The following is a 23,588-nucleotide window of genomic DNA, read 5'->3' as shown; positions in this document are numbered from 1 at the left end:
CCACCGCCAGCTACAGTTTGAAGCGGTATGGTCCCCTCTGCCACTTCGTTCTGCTTCTTTAGATCATACATGAGAGAGGAAGTCCCGGTGTGTGTGGATTGTTGAGGCAGGTAATAAGAAATATGTGTACTTGTACACATCCGCTTTGAAGGGGGAAGAGACTCAAAGGCATTTATTTTGTGTTGATATCACTCTTTAAATGCATAGCAGCAAATTTGCGTGTGCGGTTTTTGTGTGTGAAAGAGATCAAGGAACTGAATTCCAAACCCAGTAATAAAATCCTGTATTTGAGAGTTCTGTGGTGGCGTAAATAGGCTGAAGAAAGAGGTTTGTTATAAAAGGAGCATTCTGTAGCCTGGAAGGGGGGGGGGAAACACAAGTGTGTGCAGGTGTGTGTGTGTGTTCTACATAGGGTTTTGCTCATGTAGATATACATCTGTATGCATGCAAATGCTTCTGGGACTGTGTATGTGCATGTAAATGAACGCTTTAGCACTTGGTGAATGTAAATATTTGCATGCAGCTAATGCGATTGTTCCCTGAACGGACACCAGGAAAGGCAAGATGTGCGTCAAAAACCAGAGTATCTTTATTAACAGATAAAACACAGATTCTGATCATTTAAAGACACAGGGTTGAGTGGTCCCAGAGGCATTCACGTTCCTGGCAGCAAAACCATCCCGACTGCTGATTTCACAGCCATGCCCTGGGGCCCCTCTGGCAGGTTTCTGTCTATAGTATGTACGAGGCACTGTCCAGATCCCTCCACGGATTTGAAAAATTGCTAATGAAAGGGCACACATGCAGTGGGGGGACTGTGCAAAATAGCAAGGCTGCAGACCAGGGGTCCGGCCTGCAGCCACCAGCAACAGAAGCTGAGGATTTCTTTTTCTGTCCCTGGAAGGACAAGGAATGAAAGAGGCGGCGGGGGTGGGGGGTGGGGGGAGAGACAGAAGCAGGATGGGGTGTAATAGCTGAGGAGGGGAAATGAATTTCGGTAATATAAATGTACAGATAAATCATGCACGGCATGTTTGCGCATTAATACATGCGCACTCACATGTTTGTGTGTGTGGATATATATATATATATTTGTAAGTTATAATTTTATATACATTTTAGGTGCTATAAATAATAATGTACACGGCTGTGCACAAGTAAATTTGCACACATGGTTGTTGCTTTCTTTTACCACATGTATGTTTTGTTGTGCAATTTGTGGAGGTTCACATACGGTCTCGGTTTCACAGATTTTCCTCTGTTTCACTCCAAGCTTTCAACGGAGATCTGTGCACCCTCAAATTCAAATGTGCACACACACACAAATGCAGACAATGGCGTGCAGAGATGGCAGGCATTTGTGAGCACCAATACATGCAGGCACACCTCTGTGTATTTAATAGGGCTGGAAAAATATCGAAGAAGCCACTGGTTATTTATTTCAGGAATACGAAATTTGAATGATAAATACAAGATTCTGGCCTGACCTGATGTTGGCTCTGAGAATTCTTCTCTCTTTCTGTCTCCTGGCTCCAAACCTTGCACATGTAAACTTACATCCATTCTGGCATTCGCGTAGATGTTAATGGTAGGGCTGGGGATGCCAGACACTAGAGCTTAATTTGGCAATCCCAATAGATGCACAGGCCAGCAAATGCATGTACACATAAGAGGTCAAAAGGCATTGGTGCGCCTCTCAACGCCCAAGCACAATTACATGTGCAAATGTTCATGTACACAGAAAAGAAGTTTGCAGAGCTACATAAGGTGGGCAGAATAGAAAGGTTCTTCTTTTGTCTTTAGGAGATGGGACCTGTCGCTAAGCAAACCTACAGAGGGAGCTCATGTCATCTGTCTGCCTGTCTTGCTTCCTCACCTGAACCTGGACGCATGAGAAAGGCAAGACCTTTAAGTGTGATTTGGATGCATATATTTTTATGCAATGATTTTTGTTTTAATCTTCTATCTCCTTTTCACACACACACACACACACACACAAACACACACACACATTGTGTGTGTTTTGAAATGTTATTTTCTAATTGATTTGAATTGCCACCCTGAGTGATGCGTAGGCACCAGAAGTTCAGGAAGTAAATTTATATTTTAAAAAAATATTTAAAAGTGTGTGTGCAAGTTGAGGGATTAGGCATGCACAAATGGGAATGTGTTAGAGAAAAGATGTGGTGTGTGTGTGTGTGTGTGTGTTTTAAACGTAACTTCATGGTTGATTTGAATTGCCACCCTGAGTGGTGTGTAGGCAGCAGAAGGGCAGGTAGTAAATTTATACAGTGGTACCTCAGTTTTCGAGTGTCTCGGAAGTCGAACGTTTCGACTTTCGAACGCTGAAAACCCAGAAGCAAATGCTTCCGTTTTCAAATGCTTTTCTGAAGCCGAACATGCTACACAGTTTCCTAATTGAGTTTTCTGGATGTAACTGCTTCCAGAAATGCATGCTTCGGTTTTCGAACGTTTTGGAAGTTGAATGGTCTTCAGGAACAGATTACATTTGAAAACCGAGGTTCCACCGTATTAAAAAATATATATTTAAAATCATGTGTGCAAGCTGAGGGATCAGGCATGCACAAGTGGGCATGTTTTGGAGAAAAGATGTGGTTGCATTCATTTTGGGTTGGTGGCGATGTTTATTTTTTAATAGATTAAGCTCTGCGGAAGTTAGGTTGCAGAGCTCTCTGAAGGAGAGTCAAAACAGTGGTGTTCTCCCACAAACAATTTGGACGCCCATTCTTGCATCCATCTCCCTGCACCCCTGACCTTCATGGTGCCAAATGAATCAGGTCACTTCACTCTGCGTATGTGTGGTGGAGCTGGCCCTGTCAGATCGTATGGCTGTTTGATACGGTATCTGTTGTGTTCACACCGATGCACTTGGAGCGCGATCCAGAGAGTTTTGAAAGCAGGGCGAAGTCAGGCACTGCAATTTGCTTGCAGCGCTGCTGCACTATTGAGAGTGTGGGTGAATTTTCTGGGTGAATAGCACACACTCAAAATCTGATTACGACAATGCATGTTTTAGCGGTGTACAATCTTGCGGGGAGGCGTGGTTTTACGTGGCAGGTGTTGCAACGGCAGGTCATGAATGGGAAAATGCAATATATTCTGGTCACCTATCTTGCAGTGGTTTATGCATCTGGGGGTGTCTACGGTGGTCTTTTGGCACACAACACACCCTGACACCCATCAAACCCCTTAATAGCCTCTGGTAGCAATGTTGAGCCAGGAACTGTCTCTGGGACTGTCTCCCAATCATTTCAGCATGTCCCTGCACTGTTGCGGTGTGCATGTGGGAATCATCATTTGCATCACAAAGTTTTATGATGACACAGACTGCCGCAGTCACCGTCGTCCCCAGTTCAGGGTGGCTGCGGTGAGATATTTACACACAAAGGTGCAGAGACCCCCCATTTGTCCCAGCTTGAGGTCTGAAACATGGATAATGCCTATATATCTTCATGCAGATCAACGAAAGATTGTCCTATTGGCAGCTGCCCAGACAGACCTGTGGGTTAATGTACAAAGGTAGGAGGAATTGGGGCTCGACCCCCTTCCCCATTCGTACAAGAGTCTTCAGGGCACCTGTTTGATATAGAAGGGGACTGGAGATTTTATTCGGATGGTTTTGTCTCCCATTTCTTAAACGGAGCAGACTTAAAACAGTGAACCTTGCACAACACACGCTTAAACAAAAAGCCTAACCTTTTCTTGCTGCTGGCATGCAACGTCACCAGAGCAAAAGATGTATCCCCCTCTGTATATGTTCATGGTCTTGCTGGCATGTTGGGGGGACACTGCTATGGAAAATGGGGAAATTAAACCCAACTGTACTGCCCCCTGTTCCCGCAGAAGACCTCCCCATTCTCTCCCCCCCCTCCTGTTGGATGCATTATGATTTATACAGATAATGAATCCCACCTCCATAATTGACCAATATATATATATATATGAGGCATCTTGAGTCAGCAGCGGATGTAATAGAGTGTTTGGACCAAGATAGTAGAAACCCAAGTTCAAATTCCCACTTGACCACGGAGCTCGCTGGGTGGACTGTGGGACTGTCTCTGGGCCTAGTCCCTCGCAAGGTTGTTGTGAGGGCAAAATGAGGGAAGGGAGAGTCATATAAGCCTGTCCTGAGCTCATTGGAAGAAGGGCGAGATATAAACGCAATCAATAAAACATTTCCTGTGAAAAGCTGGTGAAGGGACCGGACTGCACTAATGAAACCACCCCTCTTTGAATATTTTGTACCTTACATCTAAAGGGATGCTAAGGAAATGGACTTACAGAGCTAATTTGCAGCAGGTCTGGGCCTTGTTCCCCATCCGTTGCCCTTCCCTTCATCCTCCGATCCTGGACGTGGCCACCTTTCGAAGGCTTTGCTTCCACTGACCAGGGCCCAACCACCATGACATTATGTTCCCCTGCATCCACCCCCTCCCGGATTTCCCCATGCACCAAAAATCCCTTAATCCTCCCACCCCTTTTCACAGTCGTATGAACCCAAGGGGGAGGACCTCGTCCCCCAAAGTTTCCGTTTCAGTCCTTATTGGCCGGACCTTGCTGGAAGGACCTTCTGGGTCCAGGGAGTTGGTAAAGCCAAGGGGGAAGAAAAGCTGACCCAGAGCGGGGAAAGGGTTTGGGTAGGCAAAAAAAAGGAGGAGGGGAAACAGGAGCCGGCGGGGCTCAGTCTGGGTAGATGATGAAGCCAGAGAAGGTGCTGTACTTGTTGGTGTTGCCTCCATGAACCTTCCCTCCGTCCAGCTTGATGAAAACTTCGTCGCCCACGTCCAGGTGTAGAATCACGCTGTTGCTGGCGTAATCGTAGTTCTGGTCAGCATCCTGAGCTATGGCACTGGCCCGGACCTGGGAGAGAGAAGAGAGAGGTTAGCAAGGGGCTGGCAGTGTTATGGCACTCTGCCACGAAGGTTCATCGCACAGCCAAAACCAAATTACCAGGCCATGGGTAGCAAAGTGTTATGTACTGAGTTGAATAAGATCCAAAATGCAGCAGTCTGATTGGTCCTAGAACAATAGGATCCAAAATGCAGCAGTCTGACTGGTCCTAGAACAGTGTTTCCCAACCGGTGTTCTGCGGCACACTACTGTGCCGTGAGACGTTGGCTGGTGTGCCGTGGGAGGGAGGCGGGCGAGTCGGGCGGCGGCGAGGATCCGCGTCGAGCCGGGGGCGGCTCCGCGGTGGTGGTGCCGAGCGGCGGGGCAGCGCGTGCAAAAGGGAGGAGCGCGAGACAGCGGAGGAGGAGGAGGCTGGCATGTCCGGGCAGCAGCAGCAACAACAACAGCAGCAGCAACTCCCGGCGACGGCTCCTCAAGCCCCGCCGCCGCCCCCTCCTCCGCCCGCTATTGCCGCCACCACCACAACAGCCGCCGCCGCCTCAGTTGCCGCCGTCCCTCAGTCCCTCGCTCTGCTGCCTCCTCCCACCCCCAAAGCTTGGAGGTTCCCCGGCAAGGGGGAGGGAAAAAACTTTCACTTTCGTGCGTCCCTCCCGGCGTGACGCTGCGCGCTGACGTCATGGGGCTGTAATGGTGGTGTGCCGCGAGATTTTTTTCATTAAACAGGTGTGCCGTTGCCCAAAAAAGTTTGGGAAACACTGTCCTAGAACAATAGGATTCAGAATGCAACAGTCTGATTGGTCCTAGAACAAAGCAGCAGTATGATTGGCCCACAGAAGCCACCCAATCCAGCTCCAGGTGGAAGTGAATCCACAACCTGATTGGCCAACAGGAGAATCCTGGAATTAGCCAATCACGTGCAGCCCATTGTGTAAATAATGTATATAAAGCAGATATTTTGGGGGAACTTTCATTCCTCCTCACCACTATGAGCTGAATAAAGAGCATGAAATCCATTCTTGACTCCAAGTATATTTCACAAAGGAAAACAGAATTTATTCATGCACAAGAATGGTGCATCATCCACCTCACGGTGTGGTCAAGAGACCCCAATTACAGGTTATACATATGCTTTCACAAACCCTAGGGACGTGGGTGGCACTGTGGTCTAAACCACTGAGCCTCTTGGGCTTGCCATTCAGAAGGTTGGTAATTCGAACCGCGACAGGCTCAGCTCCCGTTGCTCTGTCCTAGCTCCTGCCAACCTAGCAGTTCAAAAAAGTAGATAAATAGGTACCACTGTGGCGGGAAGGTAAATGGTGTTTCGGTGTGCTCTGGTTTCGGTCATGGGTGTCCCATTGCACCAGAAGCGATTTAGTCATGCTGGCCACATGACCTGGAAAGCTGTCTGTGGACATATGCTGGCTCCCTCGGCCTGAAAGCGGGATGAGTGCCTCAACCCCATAGTCGCCTTTGACTGGACTTAGCCATCCAGGGGTCCTTTACCTTTTTACCATCACAAACCCTCCAAGTGTCTCTATTTTCCTGGGACAGTCCCAGATTTACAGAAGCATTCTTGGTTTCTGATTTGATCCCAAAATGTCCCTCTCTTCTTGGGACATTCCTATTTTCATTGGAGAAATGTAGGAGGGGGTGTCTCTATTTTCACTGGAGAAATGTTGGAGGGTATGCTTTTATAGTTTCCCATAAGCATCTTGATACCTCATTCCCTCCTTGCTTGTCCCACCGTTATGAAATAGCTATAGCCCAACCATAACCTTTGATGAGCAACCTTAAACTATGCATTTGGGGAGAATTTCCACTACATCTCTCTGTCTCTGCTAAGCCCTTTGGACTTCCTTGCTCTATTTGTAGTCTGGATGGCCTTTTGTTTCTTCTGTGGATATACTTCCCTTACAAGCTTCAACTTTTGACATCTGGCTTAACCACAACTTTTTCTGCTACTTCGCCTCTGGTCTGGAGGCTAGGTGTTCAGAGATCCAGCTATTAGCAGCCTGTTATTGCTGCCTTAGCTCGTTTCTCTTGACCAGAGTGCCTCTATTTTCCAATACAATGGGGAGTTGGGAGTTAGGAGCAGCCTTTCTGGTCCTCTGGATGCTGCTGAGACTCCAGCTCCCATCAGCCCCAGCCAGCATGACTAATTGTTAAGGATGATGGGAGTTGTAGTCTAGAAACATCTGGAGCACCACATGGGACACAGGAAAATGCCTTATAGCAAGTCAGAGCACTGGTCCATCAAGCTCAATATTGTCTACATCTCCTTTTTGGCCCAGCCGGCCAGATCCTTATCACAATCCATATAACGGCTAAGGCACTACAGTCATACCTCGGGTTACAGACGCTTCAGGTTGTGTTTTTTCAGGTTGTGGACCACCGAAACCTGGAAGTACCAGAATGGGTGACTTCCTTTTTTAAAATAAATGTTTATTAGATTTTCACAAATTATAAAAACACACACAATACACATTACAAACATAGACACACAAAACAAACATGTATAATTTCGGATCCTTTTTTCCCTTAAACCTTATTTCGCCGACTTCCCCGTACCTCCCCTTTTCTGCATCCCAATTCCAAAATTTGTTTCAGCAAATCCTCCCCCTTAATTTTATCTAATTTTCCCTTATTGTTTTCTTTTACTTAATCCGGAATGGGTGACTTCCGGGTTTCGGCAGTCGCGCATGCGCAGAAGCGCCGCTGTGGGTTGCGGATGCTGCGGGTTGTGAACATGCATCCCACATGGATCATGTTTGCAACCCGAGTGTCCGCTGTAGTTAAAATCAGGGATTTTTCCCCCAGTCGGAACTCACCGGAACTCAGTTCCGGCATCTCTCAGGAGGGCGCCATTGCCATTATAAGAGAACAAGGGAGGCGTTCATGGTGAGTTCCAAGCATCTCTTTTTCTAGAAGAATAGCACCGGTTAAAATTATTCCTAAAAACAGGAAAAACTTCTTTAAAACACCTACTGAAACAGCTGGCTACATGAGCAGTGCAGAGCGATATGGTGCTGAGCAGAGCAACCTGTACTCAAATGTTCTGAAATGTCACAAGGCAGCCAGTGCTTTCTTCTTTTGAAGCTTATCTCTTCATCCATACAGGCTCTTAAAAAACCACAACACACACACACAACCCAAACATTAAGACAGACACGTTTGAGATGCTGGATTCGGTTCCAGGTGCAAAAAATCCTGTACTTGCGTGGTGCGATCACAGACCCATGTAACAAACGCAGCTCTGAGCATACCAAGCAGCTATTAAACAAGGAGAAGCAGTGAATAATTGTAGGCTTTCGATGGGTAGCAGCAATTCGCCGATACGAGCTGGGGCTAGTTCAGGCATCTGCCTGTACATCCTAAATGGCCATTATTTCAAAGCCCTATCCCAGGTACGCAAAAGGCATCTGAGAAATATGGCCCTGAGATCTTTCACCTAATGTCCTTTTGCTTCAGTAGCCTGCAAATCCAAGGAAGCTTTTTTCGTTGTGCATCTTCACATCAGTGGAATATGACTGCAGGGGGGGGCAGATTAACTATTAATTCTGGCCAATGCATGTTCCAATTGGTTTAAGCAAAAAACGAACAACCGCTCAACCGCCTTGCTTCAACGCATGCAAACACCCTGCGCATCTAGAAGCCTATTCACCTCAATGGGACTTGCTTCTGAGTTAAGCATCCCCACGATCAAGCTATTTGTGTGTCTGTTAAGGCATCTGCTTCAGGGCTGCTTGTTTTACTATTTTATTTTCTTACATTTATACCCTCTGCTCCTTCTATTATGGAACTCAGGAATGGCATCCATTCATTTTCCAGGCAGTCACCCATCCAAGCACAAATCAGAGCCAGACCTGCTTAGTTTGAGCAAGGTGATGACCTCATCTACCTTCAAACCATGTCCTGGGGAAGACAGAGGAGGCAAGCTTTAAACTGATGCCTTGAAGAATATTGTTTTGGGATCCGTTTTGGGAAGGCATATTTGGCCAAAGCACACCTGGCCAACAGCCTCAGGGGCCCGAGGGTTGTTAACTTTCTAACCCTTTCCTGAATCCTCTTTCTGTGCTACCTTAATGTTTAAAGTGATGCACTGCCGATTTGCAGCTTTCTTCGCACACACGAAGCCTTCATTCAGCAACAAGCGGCTGTGAGCAGTTGTCCCCCTGGCTCATGTGAGCTGGCCCTCCGGATTCCGAGAATCAATCTGACTTATAAATAAAGCATGAAGAAAGATTAAAATGACCAGGACTGTTTACTTAAGTGAAAAGGCAATTAAGAGGAGACTTGTTCAAAGTCCATAAAATTTTGTGCTAGGAAGAAAACGTTGCTTTGAGGCTCCTTATATTCCACAAAAACAGACAAGAAGGAAAAAACCCAGTGAGGTTTTTAACTCTATCCTTCCCAGGCATTGGCTCTTTTACCCCTGAATTCCAGGAAAATTCAGGTGTCTTGTGTTTTTCAGACATGGATGTTATTCTTGTCACTGTTGAGTGAATGATGTATGAACAATAGCCTTTGTATTATGGCTAGGTAGTCATCTCAGTGATAGACCAAACTTACTGTATGCTTGTGGAACATGGACCACTTATAAACACCATCTCCAACTCCTCAAAAGATTCCATCAACGGTGTCTCCAAAAGATTTCACACATCACTTGGGAAGACAGGTGAACTAATGCCAGTGTACAGGAAGAAGCAAAGATCACCAGTGTTGAAGCAACATCAGTTGATGTTGACATCAACTTTGTTAAGCCGGTTGTGTTGTGCGGATGCCTGATTATCGTCTTCCAAAGCAGCTACTCTATTCCAAACTTAAAAATGGAAAGTGTAATGCTGGTGGTCAACAAAAGAGGTTCAAAGACTCTCTCAAGGCAAATCTTTAAAAATGTAGTATAAACACTGACAACTGGGAAACACTGGCCTGCAAGCGCTCCAGTTGGAGAACAACCTTTACCAAAGGTGTCATGGGCTTTGAAGACACTTGAACTCAGGATGAAAGGGAGAAATGTGCAAACCCTCACTATGATCAACTCCCCTCCCCGCGCAAACCTATGTCCCCACTGTGGAAGGATGTGTGAATCCAGAATTGGGCTCCACAGTTGCTTACGGACTCATTTTTAAAACCGTATTTATGGAAGACAATCTTACTCAGCTACGAGTGATCACAGAAGAAGAAGAAGAAGAAGAAGAAGAAGAAGAAGAAGAAGAAGAAGAGGAGGAGGAGGAGGAGGAGGAGGAGATTGCATGCAAAAGGTCCCAGGTTCAATTTCTGGCAAGTAGCTCTGGGAGGTAGCACTAGGAGACCCCAGTTCTGGAGAGCTGGTGTCAATCCTTATTGACCAGTGGTGGGGAACCTTCAGCCCATAGGCCAATCTTGGCCTTCCAGTGGGTTCCAGTTGGCCTGCGAGGCCACTTCCCTCAAACCGCACCCACAGTGATATTCATTTATGGACAGTGCAATGGGGTTCAGTTCTGCATTGGCCGCACAGGTCCCCTGCATTAGTTGGCATGGGCAGCCAATACAACAGGATCTAACCTCCACTTTTAAGAGCTGAGGAGCTTGGGGTTAAATCCTCCTGTGTTTGGCAGGGTTCAGTGCAAATCTCTTCTTGAAGCAGGAAAGGGGCTGCATTGAAACACCTACTCCAGCAAAGGGGGGGAAATACCTTCATCTTAAAGGTAAAGGGACCCCTGACCATTAGGTCCAGTCGTGACCGACTCTGGGGTTGTAGCGCTCATCTCGCTTTACTGGCCAAGGGAGCCGGCGTACAGCTTCCGGGTCATGTGGCCAGCATGACTAAGCCACTTCTGGCGAACCAGAGCAGTGCACAGAAAACACCGTTTACCTTCCCGCCGGAGCGGTACCTATTTATCTACTTGCACTTTGATGTGCTTTCAAACTACTAGGTTGGCAGGAGCAGGGACTGGGAAACGGGAGCTCACCCCGTCGTGGGGATTTGAATTGCCAGCCTTCCGATCAGCAAGCCCTAGGCTCAGTGGTTGAGACCACAGTGTCACCTGCGTCCCAGTTAAAGTGGCACCTCAGGTTAAGAACGGTTTCAGATTAAGAACGGACCTCCAGAATGAATTAGGTTCGTAACAAGAGGTACCACTGTATGTGCAGACGGGCTGTGAGGGTGATGCAAGGACATAGCAATACAAGAGCCACGTGGGAAGAAGGACAAAAGTATAAGGTATAGCCATAGAACTGTAGAGTTGAAAAGGACCCTGAGGATCATCTAGCCCAACCCCTGCAACGCTGGACTCTTCATGCCCCACGTGGAGCTCAAACCCACAACCCTGAGATTATCCATGAGGGTGGATGGGAGGATGAATGACCCATATTCTTTACTGTATACAGTGGTGCCCTGCAAGATGAATGCCTCGCAAGACGGAAAACCCGCTAGACGAAAGAGTTTTCCGTTTTGGAGGTGCTTCGCAAAACGAATTTCCTATGGGCTTGCTTCGCAAGACGAAAATGTCTTGCGAGTTCCTGCAGGTTTTTTCCCCTCCCCCCTTTTTCCCAAGCCGCTAAGCCGCTTATCAGCTGATCCCCTAAGCCGCTTAAGAGCTGATCCGCTAATCCTCTAAGCCGCTTATCAGCTGATCTGCTAAGCCCACTAAGCCACTAATAGCGCTAATCTGCTAAGCTGCTAGACGAAAAAACCGCTAGACGAAGAGACTCACAGAACGGATTCTTTTCGTCTTGCGAGGCACCACTGTAGTTAAATCATGTTGGTTGTACGCAACATTACGGGCCTGATTCTCTTGACTGCATGCCCTCCATTGTGACACACCTAACAGACTCTCAAAAGTGGTTTAATTCAGACGACCAAACAACCCAAGTTCAGAACAATCTGAAGAATATATTCCCCCCCCCTCCAGAAAAAGGTCAAGAAGATAAACTTGAAGAAATCTGATAGGTCTGGGCGGGAGATACAGCGCAGGCAGCATCAGCAATTTTTCTTTGTTGAAATGTAATTAACACATGCTGTATTAATTCTGCTTAATTAAATTTGCATTATTAATCAATTTGTTAACAGAGCATATGCTGCTTAACCATTCTCTCCTGCCCCCCATACAACGCAGCTGAATTCTGCTTTGCCAACCAGCTACATACAGTGCCAGATTTACGTATACGCTAAACAAGCTATAGCTTAGGGCCCCACTCTTTTGGGGGCCCCCCAAAAATTTAAAGTTTAAAAAAACCCTGGATGTACATTTCCAAAATATAAGATAAAAAGCAAATAAAATAAGACCTACATTGTTTTGTGTTGTGTTGCTACACCAAGCAGCTTACAAAATTGTGTAAAAGTTTTGAGTTTTCATAACTTTGTGTTGTGTTTTGTGTTGTGTAGGCTCCTATGATGTAAGTAATGTAATGTAAGCCTGCTAGCCTGCTCCCTAAAATACCACTGGTTTGCTTATTTCTATATATAGGGTGCCTACATTCTGCATGGACTGATTGTATGGCAACATGTGCAAATGGCACATGTTACCTAATAGGTAATAGATACCTATTAGGTCCATAAATTACCATATAGCTTACAGTGGTGCCCCGCAAGACGAATGCCTCGCAAGACGAAAAACTCGCTAGACGAAAGGGGTTTGCAGTTTTTGAGCTGCTTCGCAAGACGAATTTCCCTATGGGCTTGCTTCGCAAGACAAAAACGTCTTGCGTTTTTTGCAAGTTTGGTTCCTTTTTCTTAACACCCTTAATACAGTTGCAACTTGACTTCGAGGAGCAACTCATAGAACGCGGTGTGGTAGCCTTTTTTGAGGTTTTTGGCGATTTTTGAAGCTTTTCCAAAACTTTTCCGACACCGTGCTTTGCAAGACGAAAAATTCGCTAGACGAAAAAACTCGCGGAACGAATTAATTTCGTCTTGCGAGGCACCACTGTATATTCAACACACACACACAAAGCAACTATTTGTTGTTGACAAAGGACAGCTGGACATATAAAGGGCCCCATTACATTCAGTAGCTTACGGCCTCAATAAACATAAATCCAGCCCTACACAGCCCTACACAGCCCTACACATTCAAACACAGACCGGGACATGCACAGACCTTGAATGCCCACCCAAATTCTCAGCCTTCTGAGCATATGTGTACATGTGCAGATACATGCCCCACATTCCCATCCAGAACAGTCATCCCCACAAGCCAGCAACAGGATTTCTTATTCACCTGGATATATCCCTCTTGCTTCCAGCTGATCCCCACCGGCCTCCTGTCCTGATCCCATCTGCGTACAAACCTCGCTAGTCCAAATTTGTGAAAGGTCAAACCCATGTTTTTACTCTGGGGGAAATGATAATACAAGCGAACGGAGGAAGCCAAAACCACCCTGGGGCCCTGAGTGCCTGAGCACCCACAAAATTCCCCATGAAGGGACCGGGCACCCACAAATTTCGGTGCCAGGGTTATGCCCGCTGCATGGCACCCACAGCGCCTAGTATTCACGGTTGCAGGGCCAAGTTGGCACTCCTGACTCTGTAGCAGCTTTTATGCTTTGTGTTATAAGTTTGCAATAATGTATAAAAGTCATAATGCTGGCCTCAACCTACATCTGATAGCATTTTTTTTAAAAAATCCAAGGTGGAAGCTTTTGTGGTAGTTTTTAACCTTTCTTTGGGCTTATCCTCATCCCAAAATACAACAACCTTGGGCTGGAGTTCGCTGAAAAATGAAATGGAATAGACAGACACGGAAACGGATTAGTCACCTGTGAAGGGCAGAAATTGGAATCCAGAGGGGATATGAATTGCTACATAAATAAAAGAACGAACGCATCGCTCTGTGTGCACCACTGCTAGAATTCTGTTGATCTCCTACTGCATGCCGACATTCGCATCTGTGATCAAGGGCATGTTGGATTCATTTAAATCGAGGTGATTTTAAATCACAATGAAATGAATTTTCCCTGTTGCGTGATCCATGTGTTTCCTGAATGTGGAAGTGGATGCATTGGTGCTGTGTGACAACCAAAGCATAACTGGTTTGCAGTAGAGCCTTCGTGGAAACTAGGAGTGTATTCCAAAACCTTTGGACAGTAATCATGCATCTTTTTTTTGCGCTGCAGAGTTTTCTGCTTAGAGACAAAGTAGACAGGTGTGAAGGTAAGGAATTTCTTTTTGATTTTCCATGTGCTTATGCAAAGGCACTAAACAAGACCATTTACTCGCTGGCTAAATTCCCAGTACCACCCAGAATCAAGAATATTGTACACATACCATCTCGGGACTATTTAATTGCTCATCGTCTAACATTGTGTATGCCATCAAATGCCAACAGTGTCCTTCAGCTCTCTATATTGGCCAAACAGGCCAAACCTTATGCCAAAGAATAAATGGACATAAATCTGACATCAAGAATCACAAAACAGAGAAACCAGTAGGAGAACACTTCAATCTCCCAGGACATTCTATACAAGATCTCAAAGTAGCTGTTTTACTACAAAGGAATTTCAGAAATAGACTGGAAAGAGAAGCTGCTGAATTACAACTCATTACCAAACTTAAAACCATGGAAAGACCTGGGCTGAACAAAGACATTGGATTCTTATCTCACTATATATGACTAAACCATTTCTCACCTTCTCACCCCTTGCCTTTTCCTGTCAGACCTATTACAGTCGTTAAGAGTCGTCAACAGGCTCTCTCAGCTATCTGCCTATCTCCCATTCCCACCACCCTTCTGAGTAACACCCCTCCCCACCTTCTCACTATATAGAAGGATCTGGCAACTTCTGTTTCAGTGTATCTGAAGAAGTGTGCATGCACACGAAAGCTCATACCAAGAACTAACTTAGTTGGTCTTTAAGGTGCTACTGGAAGGAATTTTTTTTTATTATTTCAAGAATATTGGGTTAGAATAGTGTTTCTTCAGGAGATGGGAGAGTAAAACATCAGGCTAATATTTCAACATTGAAGTCAATCGAACATAACATTGCTTAATCCAATTTTATGCTAGTTTATTCAGAAGTAAGTTCTCTTGATTTCAATAGGAGTCACATCCTACTGCATTTAGGACGGCAGTTGATTATTCCCTAAATGTCTCTGCTGCTCAGGTGAGTCATAAATATCCATAATTTGCCAAAACGGCCTATTGTGTGTCTAATTTTTATAATGTTTCACCTCAAAAGTCACACTCCCCCCCTTTTACATAGAAAAGTATGATTCATTAAATCAGTGTTTTCTAGAGGATTATAAATGCAGGTTGGGGTTGTTTTTCAAGTTCTATATAGACTGAAATACGCTGGTTTATGTTTTAAGTCAGATTTCATATTAAACTATTTTTTAAGGGCACTTAACATAACTTTAACAACAAACACTTCAGACTTAAATTATATTTTAAAACATAATTTTAAAAACTGTGTTGTTTCTGAAATCATTGATCCCCCCCCCCATCCACTCCAGCAAAACAGTGGCTTTGGTTCCCTAGACATCTAGCATGGCTGTGCTACTTTAAATCACCACCCCCTTCTCCTCCGGCCCCTAACCCCTCAAAGCCCCCGTGTCTGATCCCTACTGTTTCCATTGGAAATGGGGTCACGGTTATTAGAAAACAAAGAAGGTTCTTTTTGTTCGAGGGAGCCACTGAAGTGAAGAAGATGCAAATTGCTTGTGTCTGGAGTTAGCAAGGGCTAATCAGCAGTTTTCATCTTTCTGTCCAGCCCAAGGGACAATTAGACTGGGCAGAGACAACGTAGTCTGGTAGTCTGTGTTGACCACCAGATGTAGCATAATATAATTTGGCAACCGGATTATAATATAACATAATATAATTTGCACAAGCCCTACGTGCCTGGTTAAACTAGCCTCCTCTTTTTGATGCACGATAATTTCCTCAACACCAGACAAGCTGCACAATCTGTGTCCCAGTCATTTTAATTATATATACCACATAGATAATTGTGCTCAAAGTGATTTTCATCACGCAAACAGACATTGTGGGGAAGTTCTTGCAGTGCGAAAAAGTTCCAGATTATTTGGGCAAGTGAACCAAGCTTGGCAGGGAAGGAGAAGGCAAATATTGTCCAATCAAGATGCCACTTCTCATTTCCCAAAATGCATTGGCACCGTATGAAGTCGGGGTGCTTTTCAGAGTACCTTTCACACATAATGTTTCAGGGTGCTGATCCCACGAGCGGATAGGTGCTAGGCCTGCATAAACTTGTCAGTTCAGTACAGTGGTGCCCCGCAAGACGAATGCCTCGCAAGACGGAAAACTCGCTAGACGAAAGAGTTTTCCGTTTTGGAGGTGCTTCGCAAAACGAATCTCCTATGGGCTTGCTTCGCAAGATGAAAATGTCTTGCGAGTTCCTGCTGGTTTCCCCCCCTCCCCCCTTTTTCTAAGCTGCTAAGCCGCTTATCAGCTGATCCGATAAGCCGCTAAAAGCCTCTAATAGCACTAATAGTGTTAATAGCGCTAATCCGTCAATGGGCTTGCTTCACAAGACAAAAAAACCGCTAGACGAAGAGAATCACAGAACGGATTCTTTTCGTCTTGCGAGGCACCACTGTACAGGAGACGCTGTCCATCTCAAAGCAGCGGTACTTCTCTGAGGTCATTCCTATTGTTTCCGGAACCTGTGTATGTTTGTTTATTTTTAGTTTAATTTATTCATTTAATTTGTATACCTACCTTTACCCAAAGACCACAGGGCGGTTCGCAACATAAAAATACAAAATAAGGACACACTGTAAAGACAAGAACAAACCAGTACCTCCCACAAACACATTCAAAAGGACATAGACTGTGAATCAGCCAAAGTCAAAGGTCTGGTTAAAGGGAAACAATTTCTCCTGATGCCTAAAGATATGCAAGGAAGGTACCAGGTGAGCCTCCCTGGGGAGAGCATGCCACAAACAGGGAGCCACCACAGAAAAGCCCATTCTCATGTTGCCAACCTTGAGACCTCTCATGAAGAAGGGTCTCAGATGATGATCGCAGTATCCGGGTCAGTTCATATGGGGAGAGGTGGTCCTTTAACATATTGCAGTTCTGAGCCATTTAAGGCTTTATAAGACCAAACCAGCACTTTGAATTGTGCCCGGAAAGTAATTGGCAACCAGCGCAGTCGGACCAGGATCGGTGCGATATGCTCAAACCGCCTTGCCCTGGTGAGCAACCTGGCTGCCAAATTCTGCACCAGCTGAAGTTTCCGAACCATCTTCAGAGGCAGCTCTACTCTTAACACATTGCAGTAATCTAGGGTTGCCATATTTCAAAAAGTGAAAATCTGGACACAGAAGTTGTTGAGCTGCCATATGCCTGGATTTTCCCAGACATTTCAGCCCAGACGCTGATTACGAGGGCTGAATACCAGCTATGTCTGGGAAATTCCAGACATATGGCAACCCTAAGTACAGTGGTACCTCGGGTTAAGTACTTAATTTGTTCTGGAGGTCCGTTCTTAACCTGAAACTGCTCTTAACCTGAAGCACCACTTTAGCTAATGGGGCCTCCCGCTGCCGCTGCGCCGCCAGAGCACGATTTCTGTTCTCATCCTGAAGCAAAGTTCTTAACCCGAGGTAATATTTCTGGGCTAGCAGAGTCTGTAACCTGAAGCATATGTAACCTGAAGCGTATGTAACCCGAGGTACCACTGTAATCTAACCTAGAGGTTGCTGGAGCATAGACAACAGACGTTAGGCCATCCCTGTCCAGATATGGGCATAGCTGGGCCACCAGCCGAAGCTGATGGAAGGCACAGTGCACCACTCAGGCCACCTGAGCCTCAAGCGACATAAAAGGATCCAGAGAAAAACCCCAAGTTACACACTCCAAGTTATGCAATCAAGAGCAGGCATTCTTCTATCCATCTGGTTTAGGGGACCACCAACTCCTGTTACCAGCCTGACTCATCTCTTGACTTCCTTCCTCCAACTTGCCTGTTTCAGCTTCTGCCTCTGATTCTGACTTCTCTCTGCCACCAACTCTCCCAGCTCACTAAGACCTGTTCCCTCTTCCCAATTTTCTCCCATTGACCACTCATCGCCATCCCACCACCACTGTCCGTTCTCTGAGTCTTTTTCCCTTGGTGCTTCCTCAGATGGTTCCTTCCACCATACTTCTGCATCCTTCTTCTTCTTCTCTGGTGATCACTCATAGCCAAGTAAGATTGTCTTCCATGAACACAGTCTTAACAGTGAGTCCGTAAGTGACTGTGGAGGCCAATTCTGGATCCACACATCCTTCCACAGTGGGGACATAGGTTTCTAGGCAGGAGTTAATCACGGTGAGGGTTTGCCAAGTGTGCCTTCCTCCCTTTCGTCCTGAGTTTGAGCATCTTCAAAGTCCATGACTCCTTTGGTAAAGGCTGTCCTCCAATTGGAGCGCTCGCAGGCCAGTGTTTCCCAGTTTGTCAGTGTTGATACTACATTTTTAGATTTGCCTTGGGAGTCTTTAAACCTCTTTTGTTGACCACCAGCATTACACTCACCATTTTTAAGTTCAGAATAGAGTAGTTGATGATAATCAGGCATCCACACAACATGACCAGTCCAACGAAGTTGATGTTGAAGAATCATTGCTTCAACACTGGTGATCTTTGCTTCTTCCAGTACCCTAGCATTAGTTTGCCTGTCTTCGCAGGTGATGTGTAAAATTTTTCGGAGACACTGTTGATGGAATCTTTTGAGGAGGTGGAGATGGTGTTTATAAGTGGTCCATGTTTCACAAGCATACAGTAAGGTTGGTAGTACAATCAGTTCATGACAGGCAAGTCCTTTAATCCTTCAGTGCTACAGTTTTCAGGAAGAGGCCTGTGTTGTGCACCTCGCCTCATGGCGTGTGTGTTTGTGTGCGTGTGTGACAATGTGAGGAATTCACAGGCTGCAGGGACAGGGCCCAGGTAATAAATTCCTTAGATAGACAGATCAAAAGAGGCCAGCATCAGGCCTCTCTAAACAAATCTCTGACAATAGAGTGAGATCTTACATGGATCAAGCTGTCACCAGGGGAGATGAAATACTGCCCGTATCGCCAAAGAGAGGGATAAACCTGTCATGTGGGGCTTATGCTGGGGCCATAAACATAGGGCACCTGCCATTGGGCAAGGGACAGGATTTAATAGGGAATCTGCTGTGTCCTGAGGTTGCTGGTTCAAATTCTGCTTGGGGAATTTGCTCTCTGTTCTGTAGTCTTTATGAAATTGACTAAAAATCCCCAACAACCCTCCAAGGGTAAATCTCGTTTATTTTTCTTGACGCTTAAGTGTGTTTAAGACCACAATATAAAAAGCACCGACACTTTTCTTCCCAGCACTGGGAGAGAAATGGCTTCTTCAACCCTCCAGATTAAAAACCAGTGGAGGTCGTCTTCTTCTTCTTCTTCTTCTTCTTCTTCTTCTTCTTCTTCTTCTTCTTCTCCTTCTCCTTCTCCTTCTCCTCCTCCTCCTCCTCCTCCTCCTCCTCCTCCTGGATTAACGGAGTTCACATACCAAGTTGCATGGTTGTCTCACAAACTCAGTCCAGCACAATGGACAGAGACTCTCGCAGAAAAGCAACACATCCACTCTTACAACGGGCAAAAAAACCTTATGGAATAACCTAGATGTGCAGGGGAAAAAACTGCATGTACTTTGCTGCACGAGAGATTTGGGCAAGCTAGTGACACAAACTGTAAATACTCCAGGTACTGTGTGTAATTGAAATATGTTCTTGCCTTGTTTGCCCCATCTCCATATCTCTTCCCCTTCTCTGCTTCCTCCCTCAAGTCCCTTTTTAGATTGCGGGCCACTTGGGGCAGAGACCTGTCATCCTCATTCCCTTTCTAAAGCACTCTGAATGCAGCTGGTGCCATATAAATAAATTAATGAATCATAATAAATACAGAGCTGCCGTAAGTCTGTACATTCACTAAGAACTGCAACACTACAATGCACGCTGTTCCATAACATGGAGACAAAGGATGCTGTAACAAAGGCGTTCTCCGTATCACAAGACACACGCCAGGCAGTGTCGAAATACCATTCAGCTTCTCTGTCTCCCAGTGAGGGGGAATTCCAAAAGAAACTTGAATAAATTAATGCATGGAGTGATTGTGTTAATTATACAGCCAATGGGGAAATGGAATGAATAGGCATCTGGGGACGGTGGAATGGATATTTATGGTCTTCCTGGAATAAGACTTGCATCTTTAGTTCTGCACAAGCTGGTTCCCTTCTTTCTAGAATTTAATTTTCCACTTAGGAAGTGTGCTTGGATGCTTCCACGTGAAGCTTTGCTGTGGAATCATAAATTTCATCAAAATGGCGGCCCATGTTTTGTTTAATCCATACAGTATTTCCTTTTACCGTGGAAAAACTGGTAAGTAAACATAACTCTGTTATACATCCACAGTCACTGTTGGTGTGGGATGCTTGTTAGCTTAATTAGGGGTGCGGAGGGTTTGTCAGTGTTGTGGCAATAGGGTTGCCATCTTTCAAAAAGTAAAAACCAGGAGCTTTCTTTAGACCTGGGGTCTGCAACCTTTAAGACAAAAAGAGCCACTTGGACCTGTTTCCGAAGAAAAAAAACCTGGGAGCCGCAAAACTCGTCATTATAAAAATAACTTTTTTGTCACTTTTTAAAATTATTTCTTTGTTTGACCCCTCAGAATTACTCTTCCTCATAGAAATAAACGTTAAATTAACAAGTTACCTTTTTTGTGTGTGTGTTCTTCACTCCCCTTCAAAACAGTGACCAGCGTACATGCCCCCTTTCAATGTAGCGGGCGGGCGGGAAGGTGACGTCGGGACGGTGCGTGACTAACGCACGCACCGCCCCCATGCGACGTCACAGCCAGTACAGCGCCCGCCACAGTGGGGAGTGTCGGGGCGCACAATGCGCCTCCTCCCCTTGCTAGTATCCGCCCCGGAGCCGCGGCAAAGGTGTAAAAGAGCCACATGCGGCTCCGGAGCCGCGGGTTGCCGACCCCTTCTTTAGACAAACCCCAAAGTTGTTGAGCTTTTCGGAAATTCCCCTCGGACGTCAATATTCCGCCTCTGAAATCCCAGTAATGTCCGGAGAAATCCAGACGTATGGCAGCCCTAATTTATTTATCCTGAATCTTCCACTTTTGGGCTTCATTGAATGAAGGAGAGAGAGAGAGAGACAGAGACAGAGGAGGAAGAGAAGAACAGTTCGCTCTATCGCCTTTCTCTACACTGTGCATAAATTTATACAATTTTGTCATGTCCTCCCTGACTTCATTCAGCTCTTAAACTAGGGGAAGAGCCAAACCATACATTTAAAGTGCATTCAATGCCCATTTGAAACACATGAGTACCCTTAACAAATCACAGTGCCCAGAAGTATTTGAAGGAAGTCATGGCAGGCCTAAATGGTGATGTTTTGGTGGGTAGCCCCTAACATTATATTCCCCACTTCAGTTTGCTCCTTACGCAATCACAATCTAGCCGTTTTGTTTCTGGTGGCCCAAAAGATCTGAACATGCCCATTTCCACCGATTGCCACATGCTGAAAGCACATTGGAATTTCAGCAACTTACTCAAAGGCAATGCTCACCGTTTTTGGCCAAATTATGTTGCGAAATTGAAGGTGCGTACAGTGGTACCTCTGGTTACGAACTCAATTCGTTCCGGAGGTCCGTTCTTAACCTGAAACTGTTATTAACCTGAGGTACCACTTTAGCTAATGGGGCCTCCCACTGCCACCACACAATTTCTGTTCTCATCCTGAGGTAAAGTTCTTAACACGAGGTACTACTTCCGGGTTAGTGGAGTCTGCAACCTGAAGTGTTTGTAACCCAAGGTGTTTGTAACCCGAGGTACCACTGTATTAGATTTGCCAGCAAATACTTTTTTGGGTTTCAAGATTCTGAAAACTGAGGTGCGCATTAGATTCAGTGGTGCATTACACTCGAGTAAACACAGTAGTTGAATAATTGTCTCAACATACGTGGGGCTCACCTTGGAGCCTATAATTGCAGTATATACATTAGGGCACTTTTTTTTATCAGGAAGTCTTGCACGATACCTTTTAATTAAGATTTCCATTTAGCTAAATACCAGTCTTGCATATCTCTGCATTATTAATTTTTCAAGAATGGAAATTGATAGCCACACAACCCTTCCCCCCCAAAGCACAAGCTTCCATTATGCCCAGGGCCGGGTTTAGGTTTGATGAGGCCCTAAGCTACTGAAGGTAATGGGGCCCTTTATATGTCCAGCTGTCCTTTGTCAACAACAAATTGTTGCTGTTTTTTTGTGTTGAATATATGCTATATGGTAATTTATGGACCTAATAGGTATCTAAAGCCATTTGCACATGCAGAATGTAAGCACCCTATATGTAGAAATGAGCAAACCAGTGATATTTGAGGGAGCAGGCTAGCAGGCGGAGCCCATTACTTACATCATAGGAGCCTACACAACACAAAACACTGTTACTGTATATAGGTTTTATTTTATTTGTTTTTTTTATCTTATACTTTGGAAAGGTACATCCAGGTTTTTTTTTCCTTTAAAAATTTTGGGGGCCCCCAAGAGAGTGGGGCACTAAGCTATAGCTTGTTTAGCTTATACAGTAGTATCTCTGGTTACGAACTTAATTCGTTCCAGGGATCCATTCTTAACCTGAAACCATCCTTAACCTGAGGTACCACTTTAGCTAATGGGGCCTCCTGTTGCCAGTGCGTGATTTCTGTTCTCATCCTGAGGTAAAGTTCTTAACCCGAGGTACTACTTCTGGGTTAGCGGAGTCTGCAACCCAAAGTGTTTGTAACCCGAGGTGCTTGTAACCAGAGGTACCACAGTACGTAAATCCGGCACTGATTATGCCCACTGCGAACATAACTAACGCTAGTAATGTCTGCTCTTGCCTACTTCTCATGATTTTTTAAAATAAAAGTGGTGTGCAGAAAAATGGTACTGAGAAACCTGTGTGTAAGCCCCAGGTTTACAGGAAAAAGTAGTCTAGAGCTGGGGAGTAATGACTATGAGGTACAGAGCTGGCCTACCCAGGGGGCAAGGTGCGGGTATCGCCTCAGGCGGCAGAATCCATAGGGGCAGCGGATCCCAATGTGGATCTTTATTCCCCCTCCTTGTTCCTGATGTAGATTTTCACTCACCCCTTCTTCCCTACGGCATAAAAGCAGGACAATCCTCGCCCCAAATGTTTGTGTTACAAAATGATACAGTGGTCTCTTGGTTCTCAAACACCTTGGTTCTCAAACGCCAAAAACCTGGAAGTAAGTGTTCCATTTTTCAAATGTTTTTCAGAAGCCAAACGTCCAATGTGGCTGTCGGCTATTGTTTCCAGGTCATCTGCACTGATCAGAAGCTGCGCCTTGGTTTTCGAACATTTTGGAAGTCAAACAGACTTCCAGAACGGATTATGTTTGATGCTTTTGTTTTTGCTATTTAATATGCGTTTTTGTTTGGGAGGCTTTTTCAGTTACCGGTTCAGTGGTACCCCGCAAGACGAACGCCTCGGAAGACGAAAAACTCGCTAGACGAAGGAGTTTTTCGTTTTCTTAGCCGCTTCGCAAGACGCATTTCTCTATGGGCTTTTTTCCCTATGGGCTTGCAGCGTGCCTTCCCCTCTCTCCCCGGACCCCTTTTGAACCAAGGGGCGGCAACGGGGAGAAGCGATTCTCCCCGCTGCCCCTTCCCTTGCTTTAAAACAGGTCGGGGACAGAGGGGAAGGCGCGTGCGCCTTCCCCTCTGTCCCCGGAGATTGGGGGGCAGGCAAC

General features: G+C 45.6%; 1 protein-coding gene across 1 annotated transcript in view; it reads right to left on the bottom strand.

The window, feature by feature from the left end:
- Positions 1 to 3,945: 3,945 nt before the first annotated feature.
- Positions 3,946 to 23,588, bottom strand: part of C1QL4 (complement C1q like 4) — a 40,729-nt gene continuing 21,086 nt past the window's right edge. Inside the window, exon 2 of the mRNA XM_082212874.1 lies at positions 3,946 to 4,881. Within this exon, the coding sequence (XP_082069000.1) occupies positions 4,702 to 4,881 (180 nt within the window). The 3' untranslated portion in view covers positions 3,946 to 4,701. The remainder of the gene's footprint in view (positions 4,882 to 23,588) is intronic.

The sequence above is a fragment of the Podarcis vaucheri genome (assembly GCF_965113315.1).
Source record: "Podarcis vaucheri genome assembly, chromosome: 2".
Classification (NCBI taxonomy): Eukaryota; Metazoa; Chordata; class Lepidosauria; order Squamata; family Lacertidae; genus Podarcis; species Podarcis vaucheri.
Note: the sequence above shows the minus strand (reverse complement) of the source record. Positions and strands in the feature narration are given on the sequence as shown.